Genomic DNA, 23,618 nt, shown 5'->3' on the forward strand with positions numbered 1-23,618 from the left:
TAGTGCAGCTGCTGAAAACACCAAACAAACTTTAACGGTGATTAACTGATCATTGAATAACCTTTAACAGTCCTTCCTTGGATTCAACCTCGTGATTCCCGCCGGTACATGATGCTTTTTAAAACTCCCTTGGCTTTGAGGTCAGATGTTGGGAGCTTCTGTGTTGAGTGCTTTGATTAGCTTCTGACAATGTAGCTTAATGATATCCCTTATATCTATACTACCATAAAAATGTTCTTTTTATCATGATTGAAAATGTGTATTTTTTTTTTTTTTTTTTTTTTTTTCTTAGACTACTACTTAATATCTGTCCGGGAACTAAAGAAGAAAGATGGGCTTGTGGCCAACTCTGGCGCGTTGACTGTTGTTTATTAATGTGCATTGTCCCTCTTAAGGAAACCAGTTTTGAAAAAGTAAAACAATTAAGTAGTCAGGCCTGATTTTGTGGCCCAAACCTTATTCCCTCGATGACCCGAAGGTGCCTAATGGTTCCACGCCTGAGTCAAGCCCTCTTAACATCAGTAATGGGGGGCCACAGGGGTCTATGCTGGGTCCACTACTATTTAGAGTAAATGGCACATAAATTACATTATTTTTCCTAATCAGTGCTTGAATATCCACTTTTATGCAGGAGATACAACTTGAAAGGCCTCGTCTTCAGTCAACCTTTGACACTTTCCAATGATCACTTCTTAATCAGTACTCATCTTTTAAATGCAGAGAAGACTGAGGACACGGTGTTCTCCTCTCCCACCGTCGTCTCTGACATTAAAGAACTCTAAACGGTTGCGATATCACTACAGGTACTTGAGAATCTTGCTTGACACCACTGTCATTCAAGATTTATTTTCATCGTTTGACTGAAAAATCAAACTTGGCTTTCTTTCCGTGTGTACGCACACATCCTGGCAGAACTGGTTTCAGGTTCTCCGCCCTCAGGCTGGATTCGATCGTTTCCCCTTGGTGATTTTAAGTTTAGTTTAGTCTCCTAGCCGTTTTTACACGACCTCTGTTGCCTTATTTGTGTGCTTGTGTGAATTACAAGTGTTTCTTGATCTCAGGTCTCTCAGACTACTTGACTGAATAAAGTTTAATCATATCAGAACTGTTTTAAAACACAATACAGTGAATACCTTTGGGAAGCCTGCACAGGGAACTCAAAAACAAGATGGTAGAAGTCTCGATAAACAACGCGAGGGCAGTAAAATTGTCCAGAAGCGATAACTTGTGTATTTCTCGTCTGAAACCAGCTGATAAGCAGCAGCTTGACAGAGCTCGACCTCCATTTTACAGCTGCAAAAATCTCGATTACACTGATGAATCTTATGTAACAGCCATTGTTAGAGAGGAGTGTGCTGCCAAGAAACATCAGCACTGTGTCGATGTCTCATTTGCATACACGGCTCTTCTGGCCGGCTCGGTCCTCATTACATTTCAGAGCCTCTCTGAGCTCTTTGGTCTGTGTGGATGATTTGAGGCTGTGATGGCTGAAGGTCGCACACATCTTTTTCTCAGGCTTGTTTACTTCCTTTCACAGGGCTGAAATGTTTTTCCCAAAGGAATCTGTTGAAAGCAGAATTTGCTGCGGCTGCAGAGACACCTCCTCAAAAGTCAAAGACTCTGAAGTTCGAGAGTGCGATGACTTCTGAGGTACAAACCTCTGAGAAATGTTTTCTAAAATGTATTTGATGTCTCGAGTTTATCAAAATGAACAAAAAAAAAGTTTAAATTTAACACATAAAGAGCCATGAAATTATTTTTTAAATAGTGTCATGCTAAATTCAGTAGTGTCACTTTCATCTCTCTCACTAGCTCACCAACCAGCAGCGAGTGTGTTCACATGCAGACAAAAAAAAATTCATGTGTTCACACAGTTAAAGCAACACCATCACTTTTTAAAGCGTCACATGAAAAAAAATCTTCAAAGTTAAGGAGCCGCGAGATGTTGGGTTTACAGTAACGGGGAACACACGAGAGGCTATCCCGATGTGGATCCACGTAAAAGTGATTAGGAACGTCTCACCGTGGTGACTAGTGGTATTTGTGTGAAGATATATTCACTGATTCGGTTACTATAGCAACAATCCCGATTTTCTGCAGGAACTCAGCATCCCGGACTTTTGTTGGTGCCCAGCTGCTTTTAATTGAATCTCTTGGTACGTTTGTGAAAGGAACAATACAATATTTAAACACACTTACTTGCTCCAGGCGCATCACTTAATATGTTGCTTCATGTTTGTTTTATCTGTGCACAAACAGGAATGTAGAAATGATCATTTGTGGCTGTAGCAGGAGTTAGGTAGCGTAACTGTGTCTTAAAGAATAACGGCCGGTATATATTACTTTAACTGGGGAGTTTTAAAGGGACTGGAAGGTGTATTTTTTAGCTTTTTTGACAGGATAAAGCTTCCGGTCTTTATTCCAAGCTGGTCGGGGAAAAAAAAGCTTATAAAAAAACTGAATTATTTCTTTAATTACAGGCTGGAAATAACACAGATAAAAAGTTAGATCACTGTAATGTCTGTTAATTACTTTGTAAAACGTCAACAAATTATTTAAATGTTAACTTTACATTCAAACTATTTGACCCTATGTCCTGTATTTCGCTCTTTTATTTCCTCAGTTTCATTTGTCACATGCTGATTATAGTTCTACAGTTTATACTTTTATCATCAATTTCGTTAAAACACCATAACTAATAGAAACGCTTCTTTATTCATTACATTACATCACTGCTTGCATCACTGTCTGCGCTCTCTTTTCTCATGTCTGAAAAGGTTCAAAGGCTCAGAGAGTCAGAGACGGACGAGACCGGACCTGCTGACTATAAAGGAAAGGAGTCCTACTGCTGCAATGAGATACGGTTCGAGATGAGGAAGAAAAACACACAAAGAAAGTGGAGTTCACAAACTGGGCCATCGCCAACAGTGTTGTTAAACAGGCGTGTTTAGATAAAACCTTGTCATTAGATTTATCTCGGGCTTGTCCGGCTGTAGACACATTTTTTGGTTTGATACCGTAGTTTTTAAATCGGATTATCAGCTCTGACGGAGGCAGTTGTTATAGTTGCATCTCTGCCAAATATAACCTTTTCAACAAGACTAAATGTGCAAAGAGCCACTGTGGGCGCCTAGAGACACAACAGAGACGAACCAACATCATACTGAAGATTTCGTTTCTTTAGAGACTTACTGGAAAAAAAAAAAATGCAAAGTTTGTCTTGAGGTTGACTTGTAGTAGGACAAGCACACAAGTAAGGCCACGCAACCGCAATGAACAGAGGTCGTGTAAAAACGGCTAAAGATTAAAATAAACTTAAAATCACCAAGGGGACACGATAGAATCCTGCCTGAGGGCAGAGAACCTGAAACCGGCTCTGCCAGGATGTGTGTGTACACACCGAGTTAATCCTGCTGTGGAACAAATTTTTTCTTTGGCTGAATTTCCTATGGATTTTTCTGGGGTTTTGTTTTTGCGATATCTTTTTATAAACCAAAGTTTTGGTCAAGGGGAGCTTTTGACCAACAATGGATCTCCTCGCCACGACTGGTTCCTCTGCATCACAAAAAGTGAATTACAGAAAGTCAATGGGACTGTGTCATGTATATAATGAACGCGTGATGCCAGCTGATACTGTAAGACACACTCATCTGGTGTGGAGGTGGTGCCACAACCATGAAAGAGATATACACGTTTCATTTTATCCCAGTACAGGAAATGGGATTTTCCTGTAACACAGAGAAGTCACAGATGTTTAAGACATTTAATTTGTCCAATAGTTCGGTTTATCACCAAATTAAAGCTGCAACGCTTAGTGAATTAATTGATTAATGAATTGACAGAAAATAATTGGAAAATTACTTTGATAATGGATTTATGGTGATCAGACCATCGGCGTGTCATTGCTACTTTATTACATGAGCACTCAGTGGTCATTGGATCAGACCACTCCCACCGTCAATCTCGTCCTTCATTTCGATCTCAGCCCCGCACCTGTAACGTCTTGGGTCTGTGTCCCGCACGGCGGTGACGCTAGCGCACTACCGTCCGCATCAATCTGTCCACAGACAGGAAGACACATAAACACCTGCCAAAGTCCTCCAAACGGCCTCCGTGGTGGTTCCTTCCACGCACAGCAGGCGCACGCACACACACACACACACACACACACGTGGCTGGTAATCAATAGTTGCAGCCATAGCTCAAGTACCTGCGAAACTAATGACATTCCCATCAGCCACAGCTGTGTTTAGTGCTCATCGGCAAATGTTAGCATGCTAACATGCTAAAATAAGATGGTGAACATTATACCTGCTAAACATCTGCATGTTAGCTTTGTCATCGGCATCTGTCATTGAGATTTGTGAATTGTATGCGTTTATATACGTTTCTACAGCTCACTAGTGTGTGTCTCGACACCAACAGCCTGTAAATAAAAAGAATACTCGACAAAATGATTGAAACATTATAAAATACCAGCTCTTTATGAGCTCCTAAAGCGAGAAATCTGCTCTGAAATGTCGATACTAAGGCTGTTTTTATTCTGAGCGAGATAAAGTTTACTAGTTTGCCAGGAGAAAGACTTCCAGAAGCTGCAGTAACACTCTGACATTAAAAAACCCACACAGCTCCTGGTGCTGAAATGTTTCCTTTGGCTTACAGACATTCATCCCCTTCACAAAAAAACACAATGAATCGAGCAGCAGCCGCAGCAGCAGCAGCAGAGGAGGAGGACGAGGAGGAGGAGGAGGAGAGGCGGATGCCAAATTAAATTAAGCAAAAAGACTAGTTGGTCCTGGGAGGGTGCTGCAGAGAGGAAATGCTGAGTCTCCGGGGAGGAACCAACCTTTCCATCCGAGAGGAGCAGATTAGGCCGGATTAGTACATCACCACTTTACAAACACACATTCCGCAGGACCTGATATGAAACCTAATTAAATTTGGACAGCTGCATGAAATAGGTTTAGGAAGCTCTTTTAATGAATTCCTCCGCTCTCCATTAGCTCTGACGCTCACATCAGAGCAGCAGCTTTCTCGCAGAGTGAGACGAAGTTCAAGCCAATAAAGGAGAAGCAGGAGTCGTTATCAGGAAAGGTGTAAAGCATCAAAGCGCAGGAGGTGTCTGACAGAGCGAGCAGGAGAGCCGCAGATGAGGAATTTGTGAAAACAGAGAGAAGTTGGCGCTCTGTTCGCTGGCTGCCGGATCGAGCTTTTCTCCATCACAGCAAACTTATCTGGGTCAAACACCACAGCTGGAGTTCTGCGATTCCCCCAGAGTCTCTCCGGGAGCCAAGCTGCTGGAGGAATGGGATGATGTGGCTGCAGGCTTCCATGTATTATCAATGTTTACCCCCCCCGGAGTCAGTTTACACACCGTCCCTGGCGGCCTGGCTGGCACAAATAGACCCATCAGTAACAGCTGGAAGTGACTCGGGTCTCATTTTGACTGGGGTCCCAGGGTCCAGGCGAGAGTTCGACCCACTGACGAGTCATCACCATTTACCTCATCGGCCATTTACACTACATTAGGGATCGGTGCGCTAACTCCCAGCAGGCCACAACCTTGATTAAAAGCTGCATATGTTAAAGGGAATTTGCTCATTCACTTCCCTGCTGAGAGTTAGATGAGAAGACTGGTAATACTAATGACTGTACAGCCAGCAGCTGGTTAGCTTAGCTTAGCATAAAAACTGGAAAAAGACTAACAACTAACAACCGACAACTATCCTGGCTCTGCACAAAGGGAACAAAATCCACCTAGCAGCACCCGTAAAGCTCCCCGATGAACCTCCTATTAGATTAATCTGTGCAAACAGCAATTTGCCGCTTACCAGGGCTTTGTGCTGGACTACGGTTTGGCTCGGAACCAGCGGAAAATCTGTTTGGACCTGGCGGCAACTCCACTTTTACTGTGGAGACACGAGACCGGTACCAATCAGAACATTTAGCTCTCGGAAAGAGAGAAAATAAGTGTGTTTCCCCAAATATCGAACTGCTTCTGTAGAGTGAAGGACTTTAAACAAATTAAGAAAGCTGCTCCCAGAAATTCACATACCGTGTTTACTTTTTCAAAAGAAATCATATTATATGAATATTCTAAAGAGAAATAATAACAGCCCTTTTCTACCAGAGGTACAGTTCTAGGAAATCAGGATTAACAGGGTTTTTACCAAAAGGAACCAGGATCAAAAAATAAGTCGTAGCCTGAAAAAGTCCCTGATCGAGGGGCAACACTTCCTGATGGTCCAGGAGTGACTTCACTCACTTAGCAAGCGATCCCTGGTGCCGGTGCTCACAGTGCTTATGACTGCACTACAATACAGAGACACCGTGTGGTTTCCTTGTCATGTGCAACAACAAAATAAGCTTTTCCTGTTTAATCCATCATCAGTCTACTTTGCCTTAATCTTCAGTTCTTCAGATGTGGCGGGAACGCAAACAGGGATCTGCAGACGAGACTAAAGCGCAACTAACACCGGCTGCGTCGCGGGGAGCATCGTCGGTTGACGCCCGTAACGCAGACGGTAGAAGAAGTCATGGTACAGTAGCAGGGTTGTGTCACCGCCGGGAGCGCATGTGAAACAAATGCTGCTTGTACAGAAGCGCTTGGAAATAGGACAGCGATACGATCCCTGACGGTGTGTGGGCTTAGGGTTCTTCCTGTGAAATCCTCCGACAGTGTTTGGGAAACGAGGCTTTTGTGAAATGCACCAATACTCAGAGTAACAGAGTTTAATACGCTCCCCAAAGTTTTTTTTTTTAGCTGAAATAACAAGAAAACAGTTCAGGACAAAAGCTAAAACAAAGAACCTCATACCTCTGGATGTAGACAAGAGTGAAATGTGAATGAAGAGGAAAACTTCTCAGAGGGTAAGAAAAAGTGAAAGTGACACGAACCAGATCAAGAAGACAACTCACCAGCTGCAGCCAGATGTTGGTCGTCAGTACCTGGTTCTTCTCATCCTGAAAACAGAAGAACGATAGAGAGAATGACGCCTCTGAGTCTCTGCAGTCAGGGTTGAAATCTGTCCACTCTCCACTGTTTCTTTCACCCCTTTAAATTTATCTTGAATATGGCGGCGCGCCCAGCGGAGGGGGAGGAGGAACATGAATAACGTCAGTTTGATGAATGTCCGGCCTGTTAATTCGTTCTCGGGGAGCTGAGCGTACTGGGAGACTTAAGAGACGGGGGTTTGTAAGCGAGCAGCCGTAGGACACGATAAGATAAACCATGCAGTCATTTAGCCGACCTGAACTGAACCCGGGGAGCGGGGAGCTGAGCCCACCTGATCAGTCCAGCGCCCACTCTCCTCCGCTGGCTGGGCCTCCACCAACCCCTGAGGAAAACAACTGGCTCTTCACATGCTTAATGTTCCACAGCCTCTAGTCTCTCACAACACAGGTGCATTTCCATACACCTGCTTTTGTGTGATTTTTTTTTTTTATTCACACATAAAAAACCAGAATTCATTAAAAAAAAAAAAAGAAGTTTAAATATTGCATGAATGTCTTAACGTTGGCTCAGGTAGAAAAGTTGCCTCGTGGATTAAAAACCAGGTTGATAAGCATCTGTGGTTTTGTCCCCACAAGAGACACCTTTCACACTGCAGACTCTCATCTGAGTCCCTGCTCATATAAAACCATCGATGAGTGCGGCTGGAAAGTTGATAAAAAGACAGCCGGTACTCGCAGCACTCATTTGCAGGCACTGTCCATCCATCTAGTCCTCATCCTAGCTGTATTCTGGACGGATGATATTTGTGTGATATCTCCAAACACTACTCCTGGCCCTGATGTTAATTACTTACCCCGTGGAACTTTGACTGACATACGAGGCTCTCACACTGTGACAAAGTATAGAAACGATGCTAAATGATGATAAATCATTTCTCAGCAGAGTTATGGTCCAAATGCTGGAACGTTGCATCAATGTCACAGAAGAGGCAAGCTTCACGTTGGTGGCGGGAGAAAAACCAAAGCAGTAGCAGAGGAGGAGGAACATGAATAACGTCAGTTTGATGAATGTCCGGCCTGTTAATTCGTTCTCGGGGAGCTGAGCGTACTGGGAGACTTAAGAGACGGGGGTTTGTAAGCGAGCAGCCGTAGGACACGATAAGATAAACCATGCAGTCATTTAGCCGACCTGAACTGAACCCGGGGAGCGGGGAGCTGAGCCCACCTGATCAGTCCAGCGCCCACTCTCCTCCGCTGGCTGGGCCTCCACCAACCCCTGAGGAAAACAACTGGCTCTTCACATGCTTAATGTTCCACAGCCTCTAGTCTCTCACAACACAGGTGCATTTCCATACACCTGCTTTTGTGTGATTTTTTTTATTCACACATAAAAAACCAGAATTCATTAAAAAAAAAAAAGAAGTTTAAATATTACATGAATGTCTTAACGTTGGCTCAGGTAGAAAAGTTGCCTCGTGGATTAAAAACCAGGTTGATAAGCATCTGTGGTTTTGTCCCCACAAGAGACACCTTTCACACTGCAGACTCTCATCTGAGTCCCTGCTCATATAAAACCATCGATGAGTGCAGCTGGAAAGTTGATAAAAAGACAGCCGGTACTCGCAGCACTCATTTGCAGGCACTGTCCATCCATCTAGTCCTCATCCTAGCTGTATTCTGGACGGATGATATTTGTGTGATATCTCCAAACGCTACTCCTGGCCCTGATGTTAATTACTTACCCCGTGGAACTTTGACTGACATACGAGGCTCTCACACTGTGACAAAGTATAGAAACGATGCTAAATGATGATAAATCATTTCTCAGCAGAGTTATGGTCCAAATGCTGGAACGTTGCATCAATGTCACAGAAGAGGCAAGCTTCACGTTGGTGGCGGGAGAAAAACCAAAGCAGTAGCAGAGGAGGAGGGAAACCGGAGTTCCACTCTTTTCTACCCGAACCCGAACCGGATCGGTCGGCCGGAAAACCAAAAGCCGCTCGTCTGCAGCAACGAGGCAACACGGCAGCAGCTGCGAAACTGTGCTCAGCAACTGAGATGATAGACGCTGATAACTGCCCCCGACTGTTGTCAGCAGAGTTAGACGCCTCTGACAGACAAAGGGGGCATCTGGGCGTTTAAAGTCATAATAAATAGAAAAATCACTTTCCATTGGATACTAACTAATCTGCCATGTCCTCATGTGCGGCTGCTGCTCCACAGTAAAGTGCCAGAAACCCTGTTGACCTTCGTGCTCTACCAGTAGGTAGGTGGACATAAAAACTACGAAACCAGTCAAACACTAACTGGATTTTTAAGTCGATCCTGCCTCTTGTGACCACCAGTCAATCTGCCTCTCCCGCTCTCGTTTAAAGCAGCGCTCAACTGAAAATCTGTGTTATGGGTATCAAACACTCAAAGGGGCTGTGAAAGGCGCGGAACTTGTTTCTTCACGGAGGACAGCAGCTGCAGTCGGCTTAGATTTACGGCAGTTGTCGTGGATTCCACTGGAGACCCAGCTGAAAGATTCACTGGATTTGTTCCCTTAGTTAGCTGCCTCCATGGAGGCAGGATCATGCTTGAAACGACTAGTTCGCACACCGCGTCGTCCGACCACGTCGGGATGCGCTACTGTTTGTAGCTCTTCTGAACGGCTACGGCGAGAGACGCCTGCTGTCGTGGAGAGAGGAGCGTGACGGGAAGAACCGTGCAAACGTTTCGGACAGTCGAGGCATTTATGGCGTCGCACCGCTCTCGTACTCATGAACAGGTTTGCCTCATTACGCAGCAAGACACAAACATCTCGGGACCATCTGTCGAGACAGTTTTACTTTTATGGCCAAAATTCACAAGCCGCACAGTCGCCTTACAGCCTGTAAACATGACAAGCTCTTCACAGACCTTGAATCAGACAAGGAAAAAAGAACAGGAGCAAGCCTCCTTCCAGGGCAGAAAAATGTGAAGTACTCTACATGAACGTGGCGGCTCCAGTCACTAGTAAATATGCAGCTCCAGAGTTTACTTTCATCGTATTTTCTGAGATGGGATCATAATATGTCCCCGTTGCTGCCTGTTATTGCGCATGTTACCTGCTGCGCCAGGACGTCCCAGCTCGGTCTCCACGCTTTAATACGCGGGAACTAATTTGAGTTGAGCATTAAACCGAGTTTGGAGGGAGCTCCCCTGAGTGAAGGCTTTCCCACAGCAATCGTAAAGACTCTGCTCCTTTAGCAAAGTCTGCAGCTTCTAGACTGATGCAGGCTTACATAAGTCCAGCGGCCTTTGAATACACTGTCAGGGGTTGTAAGATGGAGGGACGGGGGGGGGTCTGTATGTACTTTATGTATCTAAAAGAACAGAAAACAAAACACAGAGAACAGTGTGGTGAATTCTCTGAAAAGCCGCAAGAGAGCGAAAGCCGCCTCTGTCCCCTGAATCTGAATCTGTGTCATTATCTGACATTAATAAATGATGAATTACGAGGCTCAGTGGCGAATAAGGACTGAGCTCAAAAAAAAATAGAAAAGAAAGAAAATGGATGAAGCTCTGTGACCTCAGAGGGACTGAAAGATGAAGTCAAGTAAGTCTTTTCCAAACTGATCCAAACTGGCCATGTACTGATGAGACAAGACACAGATGAGACACAGCGATAGATAAGACCGGGGAGTAAAAATGAGGAGACCAGATAACGATGACACAAGGAGAAGATGAGAATTAGGGAGGAAGACATGATGCGTCACGTGGCGCAACTGAGGAACAGATGACGACAACGGATCAGTAATCAGGAGGCGCTGAAAGGAAGAATGAGACTAGAGAACGTTGAGGACATGGGACGAGTAAAAAACGAGAACTGGACTCACCTAAAGCCGCTAGAGCTTGTATGTGATTATATCTTTTAAATTGATCTCATGTCATAACTAGACAGAGCTCGTGGAAAGTGGTTCTCTCTATGTCTACTAGCAAACTACAGTCCGGGGCGCCAGAGATCACGTCGCTGATATTTTTTCTCTGACTGAGCTGGGTGTTTACTAAGACTGACATCACAGGTGTTCTGCATGTCTGGACAGCAACGGAGCGAAAGACACTTTGGGGACTGCGACCTGCCGTTATCCTCGAAACCAGTCCTCTAATCATCAACAGGCCTTTGCAGAAAGAGTCCAGTTTAAGGAGCGAAGCGTCAGTCTTGAACTTACCAAGACAAAAAAAGACAGCGTTTCATGGGCTGACGTTACCCTGGTAAAACAAGTGTACGAACAATCAAGCCACTGTTTATTTGGTAAGAAGTCAGAGGTTTGTTCACTGCAAGGCTTAAAACGTGTAATGTTGCAGGGAGGAACGGCAGCAGCTACAGTGAGTTAGTGGGATGGAAACGCGCAGGCGTGCTCACAACACCTGGACGCCACCTTTCACCGTGTCGTCCCGACGTGTGGAAAACCACTGGCGCTGCGTCACGGGCTGCGATCGGGGCTGCTGGCGGCGCAGCACAGGTATCTGCCGGAAATCTACCAAAACGCCCGGGAGCTGAGGTCCAGGGAGGCAGAAGTGCTGGGAAGTTTTTAGTTTCCTTTAAAATGGGAATTAAAAAAAAGTGACAATCAAACGAGCTGAAAAGTTTAGGAGGTAGAAACCTCAAAATACAAAAAGCTCAAAGTAACGGTTTTGATTAATGTGCGGCAAAGCTGAAATGAAGGAATGCGGTCACTAAACCAGGGCGAAGTTACCGTACAGAACAATGAGTAGCGATAAAGTCAGGTCTCGAAACCTGAGGCTGCAGAGTGAAGTTTGTAGAAGCTGAACCCTCAGCACCAGGCCAGGTTCAGGCTGAGTCACCGGTACCGATCGAGAGCTCGACGAAATCTGCTTGTTTTGTTCTGGAGCTCCAATCACCCCTTCAGCTAATCAGCTGCTGTTTGCTGTCATGACGAGCGATGCAGTTTTGTGTGTTCTCCTTTTCTTCTACATCTTCCATTCCGGCGACCTCTAGACTTCACATCTAACTCTACCTGTGAGCAGCTCGACTGCCTCCCTGCTGGTAGACTCCACTGTTTTTCCTGTTTTCTGTTTTTAAGCACAGGCTGTAGGAACCGTTTGAGGAATTTAAAGCGTATGGTAATGGCGCAACCTCTCGGCTACGGCCTCAACAACACAGACCGCACCGACAGCTTGATATCAGGGAGGAAAATCTGGATGACAAGAACATTTCCTCCTGCAGAGACACTGTCAAACACCTGGCAGACGCCGGGCGAGATAAGGGCTGGAGGGGACTCGTGTAACCTGAGGAATCAGATGAGATACGGCGAGATGAGATGAAATGAGAGCGGGAAGTGCATAAAATCAGAGATAGAAGAGATGAGATGACATGGAAATTAGATGAAAACTATTTGTTTACATGACGTGATGAGAGGAAGTATATGTAGATTCATTTCAGATGGAACCAGATGAGGGAAAACTAAAGCCGAGTTTCACCAAATTTAGCGCAACTTTTAGCCAAATGTTGTCTTTTTGCGGATTCTGTCCTTTTTTGTTTAAAAGGTTACGGCAACCCCAAACCCTGACTCTGCGGGTTTCTTGTGTGGTTCTGGATCCTGGTGCCGCAGAGACTGAACACACACCGTCCACCCTGTGCTTGTGTGTGCCAGGTACCTAAATCTGTCCCCATAACGTAAATGATGAATTTGTAAGGTGAGGACACGTTTTCAGGTCAGGCTTAGAGGTTAGAGCAAGTCTCCGGGAGACGAACGAGCGTCCTCCGAAGTCACGGAGACACGGCGGTGTGCGCGTGTGGTCACGTGCTGCGATAGCGGGGGAGATGGAAGTCGTCTCCCGCCGTCGGCCCCTGGCGGGAGGCAGAGTGAGGGTTTGTTAAAGTGGGTGCCAGATGTGCGTGAGTTACAAATGAATGAGTTGTGTTTGTTTGGTCCGTCGTGCGTCGCTGCTTGTGCGCGTCGAGGCCTGCACTGCGCCGTCTGAATACACAATGGGAAGGTTCGCCGAGCTCGGTAATGAGCCGGTCCTGCGGTACAACTAAACGCGATCGCCGAGCTGCCCCGTTCCCTCCGGTTCCAGTCTTTCCGCCAGAGTTTGGAACCTGGCTGCACACGACACTGAGCGTGCGGATCGACAGAACAAATAATCAGCAACTTTAATAACTGTTCACTTGTTTTAGTCAATTTTCAGAAAAGGAATAGTGAAAAAAAAGGCTGCATATTCTCTGTCTTCAGCTTCTCAGATGAGAGGATTTGCTGCTTTTCTCGGTCATGTATGATTGTAACCTGAATCTCTGTGTTTTGGACTTTTGGTCAAACAAAACAAGACATTTGAAGACGTCACCTTGGGGCCTGGGAAGCTGTGAAGCTGTTGGTTGCCGCTACTGTGATTGGTCGGCTTACGTCTCTTGTGTTTTCTCCTACAAGTCTCTATATTAGTGAATTACAAGTGAACGAAAGAACCGCGGGAATCAAAGCACATCTGTCTAGAGCTGTGGTGGCGAAAGCCCGCACTCAAAGGGGAAGTCCACCGATTGTCCACCTCAGTGTGTGTTTCTAAGTGTTGGCCGCTATTCCTGCATATGTGAAAACAGTAGTTTGAAGCATTTAGTGTCTCAAGACGGAGACGTGTGACGTCTGATAAAATGTCCCCGGGTGATGTCACTCGAGTCGGCGTCGGCTGAGTCTGAAGACCACGAGTCCGAAAAGTAAAAAAAAAAAAAATGCTATTTTAAAATGCAAATCCTGGCTTGGGATTTTATTCTCAGTGGTTTCTGGTTCTTTCGGCCAATTTGCTCCAGACTGTATAATTGATTTGGCCAAATACTTTGAGGAGTCGTTATACGGTCTGGTGTGTGCGTTCTCACCACGTCCATGATCTGCAGCAGGCTGAAGCTGAAGTGGACGGTCAGGCTGTGGGAGTCGTTGTTGACGGGCCGCTCCAACGGGTTGTAGTTCCTCATCAGCTCCTTGTAGAGACGCCGCTGATACACACCCTGCTGAGAGCCTGGAGACAAACACACGCACATCAGCACATACCGGAACAGATCGGAGTACGGGAGCCGAATGTGCGCGTCGTTCCGGGTGGGAAAATCCACCAGTGGCCCTGACTCTCCTCACTCCCACACCTCTCTCTTCTACCTCACAGTGAGAAGACGTTGTTTGTAATGTCAGTGATCCAGGAACTGGGTCCGCTTTGATCGTGTCTCCGGATAAAAGCCCCAAATGTAAATCTGGATCCCGTTAGTCCCCCTCTCTCGCTCACATTCTGGCTTCAGCCACAGAGACGTGTACATTTAAATTAGCGTATTGCTCACTGAGTCATGAGGGAACATAAATGGAAAGGGATAGAAATTCTGCATTAGCAGTCAGTGTGTTTACGCTTTGGAGCTTGCGTTCACCATATCAGGAATAACAAAAAGGTGCCTTCAGACGGCGGCGGCGGTTGTGGCAGTTTATCGCACGTCGCAATGTGCGGGATGGGTGCAATAAAATCATGGTCCCACGGTCTGTGTCAGTCCGACACCAGCTTGAGGCCGTCGGACGGCGTGACGAGCGCGTCGCTGTGCAGGCGACAGGCGCCACCGGAGGCGTCAGCCGCAGCGGTAACGCTGTGCGAATTTGGTCCTAAATTTCTGCCTTCTAGCTTTTGTCTCCGAAAAAGGTCCAAACGACGGCGTCTCCCAGTGAGATCTGGCACCGCCGCCCTGGACTGACGATCAGAGATTTGAATCATGCTTCTCTCATGATTGTCACCTTTCATCTCAGACAGCCCAGGGGCCTCAGGAGGCCTCGTGGACGCCGGTTGCGTCAGCCTCAGTAGAGACGAAAGCTCATCAGAATGATTGACAGGACCCGACCGAGGGGGAGGAGGCCGGGACTAACAGCAAGCTTCAATCTGTCAGTCCTGTCCCTGTGCTCAGGGCCACTGCCAGGATGTTTGAGATGCCGAGGACACGGTCTCTTTTGCTCTTAGTGTCCTTTCATGTACATCTATGGAGTTCATAACACCCCATCTGCTCACATGTTTACTGATTGTATGTGAGCAGTCAGGTGTTTCTGCAGTAGAAAACCCGTTTTAAGATTTTTAAAAATGCGAATGAACTGGATGAGTTTTTTCTTTAGATTTTTCTTCGTTTCCATTTTTATGTTTTGGCCTTTTTTTCCGCGGTTTGACAGGAGAGGCAGACTTGAAACGACGGGACAGAACGAGGGGATGACACGTAACAAAGATTCGCAGCTAGAAACGAACTGCACATGTTGCCGTTGCATGGCGTGTGCCTTAGGCCACGCGGAAACCCTGAAACTGTATCTTCTTTAGGAGTAAAAATAGCAACAAATTCAACATCTGACATAGGTTTACATAAAAAAACACAGTACTTTATGTGTTCATTTTCTCACATCCTTTATTTTATTTAACAGATTGGTCATTTTGTCTGTAAATTTTGTTCATCCATAGAGGGAGTAGAAAGATTCCTATAATCATGATCTGAATGTTGATTCAAGGCTCCCCGCTCAAAACAAAGTGTGCCTGCTGATATGTTTGAAGATATGGAGTCTACAGAATATTGGTATCAGCTTTTAAAAAACCAATGAAGCTCGGCGGTTCAACATCTGAGCAAAGTCAACTGATGTGGTTTTATTCCACTACTTCTTGGGTGGACCTTCAGGGTGGACTGGTCCCAGAGTCACTTCGTTTTGTCTGTTTTGAAGCAAAAGTAAAAAACCTGAGTTTTGGAGGTGATTTAAGAGGCAGAGCTGCAGAACCAGACCCCTTTAGGGTGGACTCTGATGTGTCTGTAATATTAAAGCTTAAAGTCAGCTGTGTTATTATCTCTTCTGCTGGGACACAAACAAGCCAAGTGTAGATATTAAAGTCAGGATTCTTCCTTTTGAATTCTAAGAAAATATTATATGTGTTTCAAAATTTTGTTTTCAAAATGTGTTTCTTTGTCCAGGCAGACACGTTGAACACGGATTCTGTGTAAATGAGAATAATCTGCAGCCTGCTGGAAGCTGATCAGACCCCCGATGCCTGCGTCCACAGACAGATATAACCTCAGGGCTGTAACACTTGACAATACAGCATAAATCCACTCCAAGCTTTTCCGCTTAGAAGCTGCACATCTGAGTGCAGCTCGCTGGTGTTTTGGGATTTTATCATCCGCACAAATGGTCCCCACCTCTAAGAGATGGTCTTGACCATTTCAAACCCTCGGTTCATAAAGGACGCTCACTGCCGTTGCGCGCCTCCTTAAAACGCAGCATTAGCTTGTCCACTTTCTGCTTCTTTACCGCGTTCTTGTGCGTGACACTGTGTTTCCCTCCGTCAGGGTGTTGGAAAAACCAAATTAGATTAAACAGACGACGCACAACGTGTTAATTAGTGATCTTTGGCGGGGCAGGATTTTGTCACCTTTGGACAGAGCCAGGTCAGCTGTTTCCCCCTGTTTCCAGTCTATATGCTAAGCTAAGCTAACCAGCTGCTGGATGTAGCTTCACATCTAACGGATCTTCTTATCTAGGTCTAATGTCGATCTATTCCTTTATGGAGCAGTTCACCTAATGCCCGTCAGATGCTGCCTGCAAGGAAAAGCCTCCAGCCGAAGGAGGTTCAAATCACAAAAGCTAATCTCAGTCCTTCTGATGTGTGTCTTGGTGGCAAATTTGAACTCCATCGTTCCAGTCAAGAGATTTGAGGAGTCATTATGCACGTTATGGAGTTTTGGTACATGTTTGGTTGATGGATAAGTAAACCCAGCCACCAGGCTACAAAATGTCCACCCAGACGCTAGAAACAGTGAACAGCAGCACATGCAGTCATTTCCAAAAACCTATTGGTGCAAAGTCAACGAGTCATCCGAGGATAAAGGCTCCACCGTGTCCCCAGGCTTCTTCTGTTGAGTCTTTGTCATTACCGCCAACGTTTATGTGTGCATGAAAAGGAAAACCTGGGTTTCTACCAGTTATGACAACACTTAACCCACTTCCCCGCAGAGATCTGGTAGTTGTCGAGCAGTCTGGCACGTTGTACACAAATCTGTCGTTTAAGCCAATTATCTAAACCACTGACTCGGAAAAGAGATGAGACCCAAACTCTCCTCTCTCTGTTGTAGCTGGTCTTCTCTACCTGCCGTATGTTCCTGCACAACCAGGTTTACGATGGAAAAGACAATTATAATGGATGCTGCAGGTACAGTTCGACCAACTTTGTAAACGCTCCTTTGAGAAACTGGCACATCCTGTAGATTTTGCCTCGTCTGTAAATTTGCCGGCCCATTATGCCGATGTTTGTGTGTGTGATGGGTTGAGTTTTTGTACTGCGAACAACCTCCACAGACCTCGGTCACGTGATCGTGAAGGTGCAGAGAAGAAGCAAGGAGCAGTGGTGACAACAAGGGGGAAATCGTCTCAAACACACATGGAAATAAAACGCAAATTTGCCTTTAGCTTCTCATGTTCAGTCACTTTTCATCCTCCGTGTCACGTGTTGATCCCAGTCGTCCGTCTGACAGGTGAAACGTACACGTGTCATGTGACTTAAATGTGACTCATCGCTCCCAGTGAAGAGAGGGAACCATCGGGTCTGTGAGGAGCCGTGAGGAGACTGGAGCGTTCCTCACATCAACACATGAAACGAACAGAAACGTCAGATTCCATCACGTTCTCCACACGGTTTCCCATCGTCTCAGCTTCGACTGCAGCTCTTTTAACGACCTCGTCTCGCCGCGTCCTCTTCTTCTGTGCTGGTTTAACGGCAGCGACTGGAGAAGCGGCTCCACCAGCTGTTGATCTCCATCAACCAGTCAACTCATATTCACACGGTGGAAGTGGATGGAAATGTGCACTAATTCCCATTTTCTTTGGCTAATTTTCTGGTTACGATGGAAACTTGACTTTAAATAAAGATTTTTAAAAAGCGAATCAGCACGATCCAGAGTTCAGTCTTTGCCGACATGTTGCTGAGATGCTGATTCTGCTACAGAATGATCATTAGTGAGGGATGCAGACTGTGCTGGTGTTGTACTGCACAGGCGTTCGTGTTATTTTGTCCAGCCTGTGCAACAGATTCCAGACCTTCAGGGAATCCCATCATCAGTCATTCAAACCTTTCATCCATATAAATGCAGCTTTTCGAAGCAGAACAGGTTCAGGTGCAGCTTTGGTTTTCTAACATGGTGATTTTTGACTCTTCCAACCCTCGTAGAATTGGGCTCCGACACTCAGAGCTTCACGTCTTCATCAGGAATTTAGTTCCATCCAAACGTGGCTCTGACTTATTAGTTTGGTGGGTTTTTTTCATTTTCTATTTCTCTATTAAGATGAAAGTGGACTGGTTGTTATTAATATTGAATATTTTACTCATTCTTATCCATTCTATCTGCTGCTCACAGTCAGTGAGTTAACAACAGGAACAAAACTAACTAAACCACTGGACCAATTCATTAACAGGTGAAGAGGAAGGTGTGTGTGTGTGTGTGTGTGTGTGTGTGTGTGTGCGTGTTTATCAAGCCTACCGTGAATGAGGCAGCAGAGCATCAGGACGTGCAGGGTGAAGATCCGAGCATCCATCCTCAGCAGCCGTGAGTCACAGAGAAGAGAAACTGACTGGAGTTCCTCCTGAACGGGCGGAAAACACCATAGAGGGAGGGAGGGAGGAGGAGGAGGGGGAGAGAGAGAGAGAGAGAGAGAGAGAGAGAGAGAGAGAGAGAGAGAGGGGAGTAAATGGAGGATTTGCTTTGAGGGGGAGAAGAGGAGAAGGAAATGCTCCTCCCCCCGAAAACATTGAAGGGAGAAGATTCAGCAGCTGCAGAAATTGAGAAGAGAGACAGAGAGAGTGTGTGTGTGTGTGTGTGTGTGTGTGTGTGTGTGTGTGTCCTGCTCTAAAAGGTGGATGAGCCGATGATTTATTGAATGTTTCTGCTCAGGGTTTAAGGCCAAAACTGATACAACATTTTTTCCACCTGAGCCAAGTTGTCTGATTATTTTCTATAGCAAACTAGAAAATCACTCAGCGAGCTCTTTTCACTTTAATAACAGACAATGTTTAGAAAATCCGAACCTGAGACTGGACTTGCATCCGGACTAAGATGGAAAAAAATCGAAAAACATAGTTCAAGTGTGAAAAAAAACCCCATACTGTTCATTCCCACTAGTGCTTCAGGGGATTTTTCTAAAGATCTGCATCCTCACCGACTCTCTCTGTTCAGAGACATCAAACATCTGGAAAGGATGTGGTCACTGCTGATTCTCGGCTGGGAAAACCTCTGTCCGGCCCTCCATCATTACCCACACCGTGCTCCTGTTCACACATTTTTCTGTTTCTGTTGCCAGACAGATGAACAAGGCTCAGTAGGGTTCCCTCTGGTCCAGAAGAACCGTAACTCCCTCGCTACTGAGACATCACTCAAAAGACTATTTTTCTCTGTCCTTCTGCTTGCTGACCAAGAAACATTTAGTAGCCAAGTGTCCAATTACTTTTGAACCCTAGCAAAGACGTGTTAAAAGGGCCGAATCTCCCACACAGTTCTTTCTATATTGATGTAAACCTGCTCAAATTAAAGCTGAGACTTGGCTCTTTAATGTAGTTTCCATTATTTTAGTTCAAATTGAATGAGCTGAAGTTCAGAGCCTGAATAACAAAACAAAACAAAAAAAAAGTGTGGCTGTCCACATACTTACGGCCCGGACCGTACATAGACGGGTTAATGGTAACAGCTGTGCTGCGTTATTGGCTTTATTGATCTTCAAAATAAGTGATCACACATAAGGTTAGTGAAGACAGAAAGATGTCCTCTGAACTTCACTGCCACACAGCGGGTGGTTTGATTCGCGGCGTCAGAAACGTTGGCTTGATGTGGACGGCAGGCCAGAACAGAGCAGCTCAGCAGGGCTTGATGTGGTCTAATGTATCCTGCCCGATAAGCACGGATTTGGTGATTCTCAGGCCAAAAGACGTTGAGATGTCAAAGATAAACCTGGAATAAAGTTATTCGGACATTCAGCGTCAATATTTCATTGTTTCAACGCCATTAAATGACCATATTTCAATAGGAAGAAGGTCTGAACAACGTTGAAATGCTGCTGAAACAACAGCTAGATGTAAGGTAGATATCTGAAAAAAACCTTTTCAACCAAGCACAGTTCTAACTTGTCTATCGACCTGCAAATCGTCAGATCGGTGCTTGGATGACAAAGAAATGGACAAACACACAACCAGGATGAGAAAACGTGTGATGGCCTGATGAATTTTATACCTGTAAGAAAAGGAAAAGCCTCTGAAAAGAAATCACGGCACCACCGCATCCTGTGTCGCTGCACGTCCGGGTTCAACAGACGTTTTCACACCTCAACAAACCAGACTCTCTCTGGGACAAACGGCCTCAGGTCAGGAAAAACCTCTTCGGTCAGTCCGAGTGCGGAAACACCTTCAGACCACATTTACACCTCACCGCTGACTGCACCGCCAGAACCAGAGGCATCAAGACCTGCTGGGGCTCAAAGAGACACGCTGGTCATTTTACACGTAGATTACAGGAGGGAAAATGAGACATTTAGTGCAGAATGTCTGTTCAGGCTGTTTTTTTTCATCGGGCTTCTAGAGAGCCATCCTCTAGTGGCTGTCAGCGGCACTGCACAGACACTTCCACCTTCAACCCCTGCGACAGTGAAATACTGCTCCTCACAAGACAGAGCAAAATTTCGAATTCTTCCTCAAGTTATGCTGCAGTGCTGAATGTGCTGAGTGTTTCACTTGTTTCTCATCATCTTTGCCAGAATATTCCAGGGGACGACTTCCATTACTTCATAGCGTGAGAGTCTCAAGTGACCGACAGCAAACAGGGTGAGAAGGAAGGAAAAAGAAGGAAACCACACCTCGTGTGATGACTTCTCTCTTCAGCTGTGTGGAAAGCTGTTTTTTCACACTGAACAGGAATCAGTGGCAGCAAACGGTTTCCTCCGAGCAACGAAAACAAACGCTGATACAACAGCTGCGCCGACGAAACCTGCTCTGCCGGTACGGACTTCGAAAACATACACGTACGTGTTTAGTCATTGCAGATTAAAAGTGTTGAAGTTTCCCTCGCATTCAGGTAAGTCGCTAGATGGAGACTGAGAACTGTCAGTTTCATCCTCATCAAGGTCAAAACCTCGGGATGTAATTTACCGGATAAAGAATCTTTGAATAAACAAGTAAATTGGAGCCGAATCCCCAGAGCGAACGCTTTCCTCTGCTCTGCTGGGCCTGATATAAACTCCTGATTCATTTGCTAATTAGAGCTGAATAATGAGATCGTTGTCTTAGTGACTGTCTCCATTAGAGACATTACTGATGATAAACAGGTGGCTCGAAGAGAGAGGAGGGAAGTGTGGCGTCGAGCATTCATAGCCGCTGCAAAATTCAGTTCCGGGCTGCGATGAGCGCGTTTGTCTCGGCTGGAGGTCAAAGTTCGCATTCGCCAGTTCTGTTTGTTTGAGTCACCACCGGTGAAACCCGCACAGGTAACGGTGCACGCGTGTTCACCGGATAGCAGTGACGCCGTGACGGCCGAGGTGTCCGGAGACAGATGGGCCGAATTCCAGGACGCCTCCCAGCATCCTCGGCTCAGCGTGCTCGGCCCACGGCGATAATGAGCAAACGCCAAGCATAAAAGCTGAGCGCCTGCGAGCCTCAGCAAGTCAAAGCTCCAGAACATCCCGTTCATGGCTGACGGCGACGGGAGCTGATGATGTTCTACGGCAACGGAGACACGGCGTGAGGAGTCACACGGACAAAGTGAAACCGTTTGAGACGAATCTGCGGCTGTGACCGACGCTGCAAAGCCGACAGACAGACCTCGGCTCCAGTTCATTCACCGTCAAGTCCTAAGAAGTCCCAACGAACAAGCTGCACCAGTAGGAGCGTGCTCATGTCCAGCACTGAGAGGACGCCTCAGAGCAGGGATTACGGGAACACTGGCCCCGAGTCTGGACTACCATCTAGTGGAGGGACAGAGAAGTGCATCTCGATCAGAAGTGATCGACATTAGATGTTAGAGACAGTCAAGCAGTTGACTCTCGTCATCGAATCCCGTGTGCAGACTGAAACCAGCACAGAGTGTGTCCACCTAGTACCATTAGTGTTGTGTGTGTGTATCAGAGCCGGATGTCTCTGATCCCTCCACTGATTCCAGAAACTATTAAACACAGCTCAGTGAGCCCCACTGTTGCTTTGGGTGACATGTTCCTTCATCACCATGAACACACACACACACACACACACACACCTGCTGCCCCAGATAAAACTGGAAAATGAAACTAGATGTTTGTGAGGAGCCACTGGGCTCGGAGCTGAGAGCCCCGGACAGAGGAGGGAGGTCAGGAAGGGCTGAAACGCGGACTGGCGCTCTGTTGGTTTGGGTCTAACCATGGGATTTGTTGACAGTAAGAAAAATGGAGAATGAAAGCAGCCGTATCCTGTAGTGCTGAATTGAGAATTTGGTGAAGCCACCTTCCCTCAACCAGCCTCATGTAACTCTCCTCTGCACTTAGTGGTTTCCTTCATTTCCCAGAAAGCCTCTCAATGTACAGACAGGGGACAAAGTAAAGGAAAAAGACCACATAAAGTGTCCCAGTAAGGTGATGGGCCTCCGGGTGCTGCCAGAACAGCTTCAGTGCTCCTCATCGCTGATCCTGCTGGAGGGATTGAACCCCATCCTTCCTAAAGACACTCCCCCATGTGGTGTTTTCATGGTGGCGGTGCAGAGCGCTGTCAACACGTGGGTCCAAAACCTCCGGAGTGTTCAGCTCTCATGATTACTACGTGATCATTCATCCCTCCCCTTCCTGTGGTGGGGATGATCCACTCTGTGACTTCCCCTCCCGCTCATTTGGGGGTTTTTCCTTTCATTTCCCTCCTCACATCTGTATCTCTCAGCTTTCTGTGTCTTGTTTCTGTCTCTCTCTGCATTACTCTCACCTGCAGTGTGACCACTTCACACCTCATGCCCAGGCTCAGCCCGGGCTCAGCTCAGGCTCTCAGCCCAGGCTCAGCCCAGGCTCAGCTCACTTATGTGATTAAAGCCATTCATATAATCATAAAGTGGACAAGAGTTGCAATGGACAGCTCCCAGTGCAAATGTAACAAAGGGTTTTACAATTAAACAGCTGATTCTTACTCTCCAATTTTGTCTAAACATAAACTTCGACAATGATTAGAAACTGAGAGACATAACCTGAACTAATTCAGAATTTACCCCCAAAAGTTACCAATGGCCTGAATCCTGTTTTTTTTGGTTTTATTTTTAAAAAAAAACCTGATTACATGTACATGTTCATGGAAAATCTGATTTTGGTGGTGAATTGGGGTCGAACAGGTAAAAGTGATTCCAATGACGGGGCAGACCAAATACGACACACGTCAAGAAAAGCCGCTGAAGTAAAAGCCCTGGTGATTTTGAGAAGCCTGTACGATTAAGGTCTGGAGATGACGCAGTCAGGACTCTGTCGCGCGGATGATACGATCACCCACACGCTACTTAAAACCGAATGTACTTGATGCAAGTAGAAGCTCAAATCTGAGATAGTGACACAGAACAAGTTAAAAATGTGTCTTTAATGTACATTTTCACAGAGTTGCTCTTTCATATTATGAAGACTTTATGCTCGTTTAGCCCATCTCTGGATCTGCAGTATATG

General features: G+C 45.9%; 2 protein-coding genes across 2 annotated transcripts in view; both read right to left on the reverse strand.

The window, feature by feature from the left end:
* Positions 1 to 18,522, reverse strand: part of LOC120793333 (neuronal acetylcholine receptor subunit alpha-7) — a 38,059-nt gene extending 19,537 nt beyond the window's left edge. Inside the window, exons 1-3 of the mRNA XM_040133306.1 lie at positions 18,458 to 18,522; positions 13,808 to 13,947; positions 6,919 to 6,963 (exon numbers count right to left, since the gene is read on the reverse strand). Of these exons, the coding sequence (XP_039989240.1) occupies positions 6,919 to 6,963; positions 13,808 to 13,947; positions 18,458 to 18,512 (240 nt within the window). The 5' untranslated portion in view covers positions 18,513 to 18,522. The remainder of the gene's footprint in view (positions 1 to 6,918; positions 6,964 to 13,807; positions 13,948 to 18,457) is intronic.
* A 4,994-nt stretch (positions 18,523 to 23,516) lies between these two features.
* Positions 23,517 to 23,618, reverse strand: part of spg11 (SPG11 vesicle trafficking associated, spatacsin) — a 32,135-nt gene continuing 32,033 nt past the window's right edge. The window contains exon 39 of the mRNA XM_040132775.1: positions 23,517 to 23,618. This exon is cut by the window's right edge and continues 377 nt beyond it. The gene's annotated coding sequence lies outside the window, so the exon portion shown is untranslated.

The sequence above is a fragment of the Xiphias gladius genome, chromosome 8 (genome assembly GCF_016859285.1).
Source record: "Xiphias gladius isolate SHS-SW01 ecotype Sanya breed wild chromosome 8, ASM1685928v1, whole genome shotgun sequence".
NCBI classification, from domain to species: domain Eukaryota; kingdom Metazoa; phylum Chordata; class Actinopteri; order Istiophoriformes; family Xiphiidae; genus Xiphias; species Xiphias gladius.